The 11,987-nt window shown below is 41.5% G+C and overlaps 1 protein-coding gene across 1 annotated transcript in view; it reads right to left on the bottom strand.

The window, feature by feature from the left end:
• Positions 1 to 230: 230 nt before the first annotated feature.
• The window catches only part of Ptgfr (prostaglandin F receptor), a 34,699-nt gene continuing 22,942 nt past the window's right edge, over positions 231 to 11,987 (bottom strand). Inside the window, exon 2 of the mRNA XM_035451816.1 lies at positions 231 to 533. Within this exon, the coding sequence (XP_035307707.1) occupies positions 231 to 533 (303 nt within the window). The remainder of the gene's footprint in view (positions 534 to 11,987) is intronic.

Here is an 11,987-nt window from a genome sequence, read left to right as displayed (position 1 = left end):
TCCACTCAACTCCACCGTATTGCATCAGTTTACCTCCTGTTGACAAAAACCAACAAGTGAAAAGGCACAACCATGCAGCAACAGCCAGTGTAACAATATTCGGAAGCTGTGTCAGTCCAGTGTACTCCCAAACTACACAGTGAGGTCCAAATGTTCCAGTTAGGCTATGTATCCCATCAGCTGAGATGTTTCCAAATCTTTCCCCAATTTTCTTCTAGCCCTGCGTTGGCCTACAGTCCTACTTCAACGGATGCTTGCTGACTCTCCTTCTCTGCAGCTGGTGACTCAGAAATGGCAGCAACCTTTAAGGAATTCTTGATGGAGCTGAGCTCCCAGATGTGCACACTGATGATGTGCACGCCACAGCAGTGACTGGCAAGCTTATATAAGTTCTTAAGGACAGCCTTCCGGAGCAGAATGTAGACCCAGGGATCCAAGATCTGATTCCACGTGGCCATTCGGAGAGCAAAGAGTGTCGTTTCACAGGTCACTGGGGAATTACTTCCGTTTATTGCAATGTTGGCCATTGTTACCTAGAAGACAAGCAAAATGGGGAAAGCTGTTGATCACAGGCATTCCTTCAGCCCCATAGTTTTCAAATGGACTACAAATTCGGCATGACCTTTGCATTACATCCCTCAAAGTGCTACTATTCTGCAAAATACTGGTGAAAGGTGGCATAAATTGCAGACACGAACCATAGAACCTTTTAAATTCAAGCTGACATGAAGACTACAAAAATTATATTCCACTGTGTACAAACAGACTTATGGGGAAACAAATATTGATATCAGCAATTATATATCTGGGAATAGGAATTTTAAAGCAAACACACATTTGCTTATTCAATAGAAAATGAAAGTATTTTTAAACAAATTATGCATATGCTTTTAAGTACTTTAAAACAAGAGCTTTGCTGAACACTGTAATGCTTGTATCCTAAAGATGGGAACAGGAGGATCATGAGTTCACGGCCAGTCTGAGTTGTAAAGAAAGACTCTGTCTCAAACAAGAAAAGGAAGAGAACTTTAGACTTTCCCATTAGTAGCTACAACATTACCAACTTTTCACTTGATATCCACAGCTCTGCCTTCCTCATCTGCCGCCTTTATTGAGTTACATTCCCAGGAATCTGCACAGAACTTCCCAAGGAATTTGCAGAGACGAGTCCCTTCTACAGCTCTGGCTTAGCCACACCAGTGTCTCTTGGGGTACACTTGATCCACTTCGTGCATGAATTGTAAAGATCATTTGTAGAGCTGGTTCCATAAGTCATTATCAATATATATTAAAATAAGGAAAATCACCAAACCTAGATTTCACTGCCACATACAAAGTTGCACATAAGAGAATATTGAAAATATCCTGTCTATGAAAATAGCAATTAATAAATGAATAGAAGATAATTCATAAATATTATACAGATGCTTGGAACATTGTGCCATCTGGGTTAAGAGATAATACAGCAAAACTGAAAATCCCGAACAAAAAGAAAATCAAGAGTATTGTAGGAAAGAAAGGTCTTTATGGCATCAATGACTGAAGAGCGGGGCCCTTAACAAAACTGTCATTGTCCATACAGCACACTCCATAGTGACCGATGCATGATGCACCCAACACTTGGCCCTGAAAACCTCCTATCACGGGCACAAAGCCTCTGCTCCCACTGCTTGGGAGGCATCACTTGCCCCAGAGGTGTGGCACCCTTTCATGTATCCACTTGCATTGCTTTTATTTTAAAAATCCTCTGCTTTATCTTTCTGTCCACTAATTCCTACTCATCCCAAAAACTGTACCTAAGAATAGCCTCACCTCCAACTCATCATCTCCATCAAAATGAATTTTCAGCTGCAGTGGTTCTGGTCCCTACCCAAGTCTCCATAGCCACTCCAAGCACATGACAATCCTGAACAGGTTTAGGCACCTTTGAGTGTCTTTTCATTTCTGCTACCAAGTACAAAGTCAGTGTTCAACATGCACTTCATAAATTCACTCATGTTTTTATCCCTCGAGGCTGTACCTCATAGTACGACTGATTACCAGAGAAAACCCTGCCCAGTTCTCACAAAGGTCCAATATTTTGAGCCACTAAAAGTTTCTAAGTGTTTCTGCAGTGCCATAAGCTAATGGGAATTCCAGGGTAATTGGCTATCACTCGAAAGAAACAGGATCTTCAGCCCAAGCAGATCTTTTGGGAAGCAGCTTCTTTTCCAGGAAAATAATGTATCAAACTGCAGACCTAAATGTGCTACAACCAACGAAGTGAAAAATGTATCTTGACAGAGCACCCAGATCAGATGCAGACACAGGTGTTATTGCTTCCCCTAATTACGCAGTACAACTGAAGAAACGTACCTGCATGGGCCTCACGCCTCACACAAGTGGGGCCAAGACTTGTTTGGCAATTGAAATGAGATATTTTCACTTTGCTTTTTGTCTCCACTCCTCAAATATCTGTGTAGCTCCTTTGGGCCAGGCAATGGGCTAGGCATTGAAGACACAGAGTGGATAAAGCAGACACTGTGAAATCTATCATCTGCCCGTGAGAATTTTATCGTGTCAGTTTTGGTTCAAGGATGAATGAGTCAATATTTCTCTTGCCTTACAAATGTAAAAAGCATGTGCTTTCTATTAGTGAACAAAATGTGCTCTTGGTATCTCAAAGCTCAGGCAGGCACAGCCCTGTAAATCCTGTAAAACCTTCTCCATGCAATTGTATCAAAGAGCCTGCCTTGAGCTGGATGGAGATATGCACATTTAAAGTGTGGGTTACATGGCATCACCCCTCTGATTCTCCTCTCCTGGGAACAGTAGTTTGATCACCAGGTGACTGTGAAGAGATAATCAGTCATCTGCTGAAATTGTCCATGTCCTAGCTTCTCTCTAGAACACAAAGCCAGTGCCCAGCCATTCATAGCTCTCCTCTAGCCGGTAGCTTCAGCCCAAAGAGCAGGGCCCACCCAGATCATTAATTAGTTAGCCATCAAGAAAAATATAGGTAGAATATTTCTATAAAAGAAAACACCAATTAGGATGTTATTGATAAGAAAACATTACTGATAGTTTACAGCAATCATGGTGTCCAACAAAGGATAAATTGGGGTCATTTTACACACTGAACTATACAGAGAAATTGGTGTTAGGATTCTTAAAGAAAGCAAGTCATCAAATGATTTTATATTATCTCAAATCTTAAAAAATGTTATTTTGCATACAATAAAACTATAGAGGTATTTACCAATGTTTCATTGGTTAACTCTGGATAATAGGATTCTGATTGATTTTCCTTTGGTTTTGTGTATGTGTGTGTAATTTACTAATTGTTTTTAGTGGTATCACACATTGTTTTATTAAGCCATACTTCTCCCAGCTCCAGTAGTTTGTGGAAATAACTATTTTACTAAAGAATAAGAACATGTGGGGTATTTTGTACATTTGCATATAAGTGAAACAGTATTGAAGGTGTGGGGAATTTCTGGAAAGCAGAGCTCTGATACAACTGGCAGGATGTTGGGGAGCTAGGATCAAGATGAGGACTGAGTGTCTGCAAGCTGTGCAGATGGTTTCATTTTATAGTCGTGTACTGTGGCCTCTAATGACAAGCATGTCACAAGCCTAGAAAGCATGCTCTGACTGGCCAACCCAAACTTACATTCCAGAAAGACTTTCATCAAACAGCCTTCCAACTAGTATACAGAGTTTCCTAGCTACAGAACTATGGGAAGGTACAGTGTGTGTGTGTGTGTGTGTGTGTGTGTGTGTGTGTGTGTCTGTGTGTGTGTGTCTGTGTGTGTGTGTCTGTGTGTGTGTGTCTGTGTGTCTGTGTGTCTGTGTGTCTGTGTGTCTGTGTGTCTGTGTGTCTGTGTGTCTGTGTGTCTGTGTCTTTGTGTGTGTATCTCTGATTGTGTGTCTCTGTGTGTATAAATTTGCATGTGTTAGGGTACACATGTGTTGCCAAGGATTGACATTGGGTATCTTCTAAGATTTATCTTCACTGATATTCATCTCATACACTGAGCTCATGAAATTAGGTAGTCAAGCTAGCCAAATGGCTCTAGGGATGCCCTGTGCTGGGGTAACCCCTCCCAAGTGCTGGGGTAACAGGTGGGCCACCATGTCACCTGAAATTTAGCTAGGGCCTAGGGTCCTAAACTCCATTCCCCACATTTGTGCATCAAGCACTGTTGCCATTAAGCCATCATCCACTTTTCAGTGGTTGGAAGAAGTAGACATATGAAGTGTTTGGATTGTGTACGAAAACAGTCTACTGTTTACACTGATAATTTCTCAGACCCTCACAACAGTGTCAAAGAAATGTATGAGGAGAGTTCATGTGAATTTCCAGGTTACAAAGAGCAAAATAAATGACATAATGACTTTTGTTCCATTCAGGCTATAAAATAAAATTATGTCAACTACTTAAGGTTATAATAGTAGTGGATCTGTGACTTCAGTGACAGCAACAGAGTCCATGTTACCAAAGTTTTACTATGGAGATTATCAAAGCTACACATACTCTGTGTCTGCACATGTCTTGACCTGAGTCAGGACTCCAATGGACATTTACAAGGGAAAGCAGTGGTAAATCAGACATGATGACACATAATCCCAGCACTTGAAAGGCTGTAGCAAGAGACTCTCAAGTTTGAGAGCAGTGTGGGCCACATGGTAAGTCTAAGCAAGCCTGAGCTACGTGGTAAAACCCTGTCCCAAAACCAGAAGAGCAAAATCGGACAGGAATGGCAAATTCAAGAAGCTTGTCTGTGTTTCTATCTCTTTGAGCTTCCAAGAAACACACTAATCTAGCAGTGAGTGGATTTCCAGATGTTATGCAAGATGACAATAGTACTGAAGCAAAGCTTTAGGAAAATCCTCTCTAACAAATGATTTAGCTTCATTACCTAGCAAATCATCACACTGAAATATTGTCATCTCGAATGCACATTCTTTTGTCTAACCAATTCTTAGCTCTGTTCCAGCACCGGGCTTACAGGAGGACAATAGGATTTTGCTGGGTGAGTTGGGATGTGTGATGTCTCTAAGTGGAGGGACCAACATGGTGCAGTTACAATGCTGCATGTAGCTCAGTAAAGACAAGGAAATTGCTCCAAGGAGGGCTCTTTATAAAACACCATCATAGAAGTTTGTAGTGCATTGGTACTTCATTGTTTGGGCTTCATTAATTTTAAAGCACTGGCGATGCAGCTTAGTGGTTAGACAATTTCGGAACCAGCCTGAGATCCTGGATTTGACCAGAGCACCATGAGAACATAAATACCCCTGTTGTCTGAGGAGTTAGTTGTAAGCTTAGCATCCTTCAGATGTAGAATCAATTTCTTCCTGGCACAACATTTTTTAAGTGATTTAAGTGAATACATAATCAAATCATTTCCTGGAGAGATGCCCTATTCTTAGATACCAAAAGCCTTTGTGTAATAGTCACAAGATCTCTTTCCGTGCGAATGACGTTTGTGAAAATCACATAGAGTTCTCATCTAGTCATTGAAGCAGACTATGCAGGCTAGCTTTATGTCAACTTGACACAAGCTAGAGTCATCTAAGAGGAGGGAACCTCAACTGAGAAATTTGCTTCATAAGATCTTGTGTAGGCAGGCCTGGAGGACATATTCTTAGTGATTGATGGGGCAGGGCCTGCCCTTTGTGGGTGGTGCCATCCCTGGGCGCTGGGTTTATAGGAAAGAAAGCAGGCTGAGCAAGCCAGTGAGCAGCTCCCCTCCACAGCCTCTGCATCAGCCCCTGGCTCCAGCTTCCTTTCCTCTGAATTACCGCCCTGATTTCCTTCAGTGATGAACTGTTACATGGGAAAGTAAGTGAAATAAACCATTTTCTCCCTGTCTTGCTTTTGGTCATGGTGTTTCATCCCAGCAATGGAAACATAGCTAAGACACAGAAGTTTTCACTGTGCCTGACTTCACGTTATAGTTTCTCTAAGCAGACCATTCTCCCTCTTTCGGCTTTGGAGATGGCTGATCAGTCCTACAAGGAATCACTTGTGTGTGAGGAAGTCAAATGCACTGGCTGGCACACTATCATCATTCACAACTGTGTTACCCAAGGGGTGATCATTACATTTTACACTGAAGTCCGGAAGGCTGACCATGATTCAGTGACAACTCATCTTCTCATATAACAAAAGCGATTCTTCCCGGTACTTTGTGGAGGGGCTGCCCTGGGGACCTTAGCGTTCAGAAAATTGACATTTACAAACTATTTTGGTATTGAATACATTTGAGGTGATTTAACTCTACAGATTGACCCTATTCTTGCAAACAGAATCTTATTTTTACAAGTTCAACTTTTTTTTTTTTACATTCCAATCCCAGTTCCCCCTCCCTCCTCTCTTCCCGCTCCTCCCACTCCCTGTTCCTCCCATCTGCTCCTTGGAAATAGTAAGTCCTCCCCTAGGAAGTCTACTAAGCCTGTCCCATCATCTCCTTGAGGCAGGACCAAGGCGCCTCTCCACCCCCACACCCCTGTGTCTAGACTGGGCAAGGTATTTCTCCATATGAAATGGACCCCACTAAGTCAGTTTGTGCATTAGAGTGAGATCTTATATCCACTGCCAGTGGCCTCATATAATGTCCCAGTCACACCATTGTCACCTCTATTAAGGGGTCTAGTTTGGTCTTATGCAGATTCCCCATTTGTCAGACCCGAGTCAATTATCTCGCACTCACTCGGGTCAGCTGATCCTCTGGGTTTCCCCATCATGCTCTTGACTCCTTTGTTCACATTATGGTTCCTCCCTCACTTCTATTGTACTCCAGGAGCTTGGCACATTGGTTAGTTGTGGATTTCTGCATCTGCTTCTGTCTGTTTCTGGAGGAGGGCTCTAGCTTCTCTGGGGTTGTGGATTGTAGGTAAACAATTTTTTTTAATTCTTTTTTTATTTTTGTTCTTTTTTAAATTTTTAATTTTATTTAAATTAAAAACAAGACTGTTTTACATGTCAATTCCAGTTCCCTCTCCCTCGTCTCCTCCTCTGCCCCCAACTAACACCCTATCTATCCAGTACCATTTCTGCTCCCCAGGGAGAGTGAAGCCTTCCATGGGGGTCTTCAGAGTCTGTTATATCCTTTGGGGTAGGGCCTATGCCCTCCCCCATGTGTTTAGGTATCCCTCTATGTGAAATGGGATCCCAAAGTCCATTCCTACGCTAGCAATAAGTACTGATCCACTACAAGAGGCCCCATATATTTCTTAGGCCTCCTCACTGACACCCACATTTTTGGGGTCTGGATCAGTTCCATGCTGGTTTCCCAGTGATCAGTCTGGGGGCCAAGAGCTCCCTCTTGTTCAGGTCAGCTGTTTCTGTGGGTTTCACTAGCCTGGTCTTGACCCCTTGCCCATCACTCTTCCTTCTCTGCAACTGGATTCCAATTGCAAACTTGTACAGCCACTTTGGAAATCAGTATGGCGGTTCCTCAGGAAAATGGGAATGAGTCTACCACATATACCCAAAAGAAGCACATTCATACGACAAAGACATCTGTTCAACTATGTACATAGCAGCATTATTCGTAATAGCCAGAACCTGGAAACAACCTAGATGCCCCTCAACTGAAGAATGGATAGAGAAAATGTGGTACATTTATCCAATGGAGCACTACTCAGTGGGAAAAATAATGGAATATTGAAATTCGCAGACAAACAGATAGAACTAGAAGAAACCATTCTAAGTAAGGTAACCCAGTCACAAAAAGAAAAACATGGTATGCACTCACTCATATATGGATTTTACACGTAGAGCAAAGGATTACCGGCCTATAATCCACACCACCAGAGAAGCTAGGCAACAAGGAGGACTCTAAAGGAGACATACATGGTCCCCCCCGGATAAGGAGAAAGGGACAAGATTTCCTGAGCAAATTGGGAGCATGACGGGGAGGGGAGAGGGAACTAGGAGAATGAGAAGGGGAGAAGAGGAGGGGTGAGGAGGACATAAGGGAGCAGGAAGGTCGCTGATGGCTCTGATAGGCTGAGAATCCCATAACCAAGGCGACTGTCTATCTGTCAGAACCCAGATGCCAGGACTGGAGAGGCAGGTCCATGTTTAAGAATACTTACTGTGCAGTCTTGGGGGCTGGAGTTGCAGTCTCAGCAGGGCATCTCACAAATGCCTGCACCTCTAGCTCCAAGGGGTCTGGTGGTCTCCCCAGCTTCTTGTATGTACACACAGGCACATACATACATACATACATACATACATACATACATACATACATACATACACACACACACACACACACACACACACACACACACACACACACACACTGTTTTTTAAGACATAAAGAAATGATAGTTGCCAAAATGATACTAGGTTAGAATCTGTTCTGGAATAAAAGGGTGATTTTTTAAAATTATGAACCAACAAACATAAAATGATTGCTAGCATGAGGCAATGCCAGCATTTTTTATTTGTTTCTTTTGAGGCAGGGTCTCACCAAGTAGACCAGGCTGGCCTCTTAGCTTTGCTCCTGCCTTCTGAGTGCTGTAACCAAAGGTATGCACCACCACACCTGGCATTTTTAAGGTAAGATGATAGCATAAAGTGGTGTGTCCTTTTTAGGTGTCTTTATGTCCATCCCATGATGAATGCATGTTTTTCATTTTGATAGTCTCTGTCATCTCATCCTTACATGGGTGCTCAGATGTTTGTTGGACCTGCTTTTTGTCATTTATTCAAAGCAGTCATTATTCTGGTTGTGATCCTTACTCCATCACTTCTGTCTTTGGCAATTATGAAAGTAAAAAGTTAATAGTCAAAATATCAGTTTTAGAAGAGAGTTGGCATCTATCCTGCCAGCATTTGAGGCTTTTTTAAAAACTATGCATTTTACGGCATGGGGACTTCTGGTTTCCAGTCATGATGACTGCTATTAAACCCACAGTTAATATAAAAATTTGTTTATATTCTAAATATAGACATAGGCATTTTCATTCTAATCAAGAAGTGTTTATCTTTTATGGCATAACCAGAGCAATCACAAGCATCGTGTGTATGAATTATGATGAAAATGAGTAGCTGCAAGTTGGTCACAGAATTAGAAAGGCATTGTTTCATGAGCAAACCCTACTTTATTTGACTGTTTACAACACGCCTTTTATAGCAAAAGCAGACGGTACCAATAAGGTGTTTTGGTAAACCATCTGTCCTGAAATAGAGAATGTTTTTCCAGAGAGAAATTTCCAATTGCCCCAGTGGTTTATTATTACAATAGTTTGAAAAGATTGCCCAAAGCATTTCCAAGAGCTAATATGATCATTTGTCACTTGATGGGAACTCTTAATGAAATGGGTGTTCCATTAAAAATAAAAGACATCCATAAATTCTACAGAAACTAAGGATTTCAGAAAGCTATCCTAAGCACATAGACCACATGTACTCTCCAAAACTCTCTGTATATTTTTATGTTCTCTTTCCAGACCAAAGGAAAAAGGAAAAAGAAAGAAAGAAACAGTGGATTGCACAGCTGGGAGGAGCTGGACCTGGAGGAGAAATGAGGTCTGCTTGACTCTAAAGCAGAACTGAAGTATAGTCAACAGCAAAATCCACACAAGCTTCAGCTCAGGAAACAGACCTTGCTGATCAAGTTAATTGATTAAATTAACAGTGGAATTAACAGTCAAGTTAATTTAAATAATTTTAGTTATCATGATTTTTTAGTCCATCCACTTAATAGGTAACAAGGATAAGGCAATATTAGATATTGTTTTTCAGCATCTGAACTAACCCTTCAGGGTCACACATAATTATGTTTTATGTTTGGTCTCTGGTTAATTCTCATTTTCTTACACAAGGTTTCAGATAGCCAAGGGTGTCCTCAATCTCGCTGTGTAGCTGAAGCTGGCCTTGAATTTCTTTTTTGTCCCTATCTCTTGCTTCTTCTTCCTCAGTGCTGGGATTTCAGGTGTGTGTTACCATGCCCTACTAAAATTGTGCTTTTAATTTTTTTCAGCAGAGCAGCAGACTCAAATTCCTCTTCTTTAGTTATAATCCAAGATAGGCTCTGGCGTTTTCTAGATTACAACTTGTTGACTTGAATCTTTGACCGAATATGCCTTTGCCCATGTAATTTTCAGCACTTTGAATACCGATCCTATGATGTGTATAGATATAGATAGGTATCTAAATTTATAAATACATAAAATAAGTATAGCCTAAAACATTTGTCCATAGAATGCCATCCTTAGTCTATTTCCATAAAATATCTAAGTACACAGTTGTTGGTACAGTCTAGTCATGGGTCAGAGGTTTGAATCCATGTTCATTGTGTATCAAGACTGTTGGTGTTTCGTGGCAAATCAGAGAAAATTGTTCAACTAATGACAGTCAGGAGTAAGGAGGAACAGAGCAGGTGTTAGGACCCTAATATCCTTCCAAAGGTATGCCTACCATTGTCTAACATTCTTCTGCTAGACACCATTCCCCAAAGCTTTTACTGTGGACCAAGCCATCAACAAACAGGCCTCTAGGGTACATGAAAGATCCAAATTATAGAAATGCTCTTTAAGAAAGGTGTGAGAATGACATTGATGGCTAAGGAAATGGCTTAGTAGGGGAAAGCATAGTTGTTCTGCAACTGTGAGGACCTGAGTTCAAATCTGAGTATCCCCATAAAAATCTGGGCATTAAGACAAAACGGCAGCCCACAGACTGGGAAAAGATATTCACCAACCCCATATCTGACAAAGGGCTGATCTCTGAAATTTACAAAGAACTCAAGAAGCTAGTCTCCAAAACACCAAACAATCCAATTAAAAAGTGGGGTACAGAACTAAATAGACAATTCTCAATAGAGGAATCTAAAATGGCTGAAAGACACATAAGAAAGTGTTCAACATCCTTTGCCATCAGGGAAATGCAAATCAAAACAACTCTGAGATACCATCTTACTCCTGTCAGAATGGCTAAATCAAAAACACAATGACTGTTTGTGCTGGAGAGGATGTGGAGAAAGGGGAATACTCCTTCATTGCTGATGGGAATGACAACTTGTACAGCCACTTTGGAAATCAGTATGGCGACTCCTCAAGAAAATGGGAATCAGTCTACCACAAGATCCAGCAATTCCACTCCTAGGCATATACCCAAAAGAAGCACATTCATATAACAAGGACATCTGTTTAACCATGTTCATAGCAGCATTGTTTTTAATAGCCAGAAACTGGAAGCAGCCTAGATGCCCCTCAACTGAAGAATGGATAGAGAAAATGTGGTACATTTACACAATGGAGTACTACTCAGGGGAAAAAAAAAAAAACAATGGAATCTTGAAATTTGCAGGAAAATGGATGGAACTAGAAGAAACCATTCTGAGTGAGGTAACCCAATCACAAAAAGACAAACATGGTATGTACTCATTCATATGTGGATCTTAGACATAGAGTAAAGGATTACCAGCCTACAATCCACACTGCCAGAGAAGCTAGGAAACAAGGAGGACCCTAAGAGAGACAAACATTGTCCCTTGGAGAAGGGAAAAGGGTCCCGATCCCCTGAGCAAATTGAGAGCATAGGAAGAGGGGGGCGGGAGCTACGAGAATGAGAAGGGAAGAAGAGGAAGAATGCAGAGGTCATGAGGGAGCAGAAAGGTTCAGTCAGGTGAAGAATACAAGAAAGGGGATGTGATAGGTAGGGTTTTAGTTAGGGGTGGTAGTGGAGGACGGGAGGGAGAAGGGAACTGGGATTGTCATGTAAATCAATCTTGTCTCTAATTCAAATAAAAAAATGATAAAAAAAAAATCTGAGCATTGCTACTCACGCCTATAGCTGTAGCATGGGCATGGCAGCAGAGAGGTGGATCCTGAAAGCTCTAGGGCTAATCAGGGTAACAGAAACAGCAAACAGTTCAGTGAGAGACCCTGCCTCAGGCAATAATATGGAGAGGAGCAGGAGAGCACACCCAGTGTGCTTCTTTATAGAAGATGAAAGTCCAAACAGTATCATAAGACTTCAGTGT

This window comes from Cricetulus griseus, assembly GCF_003668045.3.
Source record: "Cricetulus griseus strain 17A/GY chromosome 1 unlocalized genomic scaffold, alternate assembly CriGri-PICRH-1.0 chr1_0, whole genome shotgun sequence".
In the NCBI taxonomy this organism is placed as follows: Eukaryota; Metazoa; Chordata; class Mammalia; order Rodentia; family Cricetidae; genus Cricetulus; species Cricetulus griseus.
Note: the sequence above shows the minus strand (reverse complement) of the source record. Positions and strands in the feature narration are given on the sequence as shown.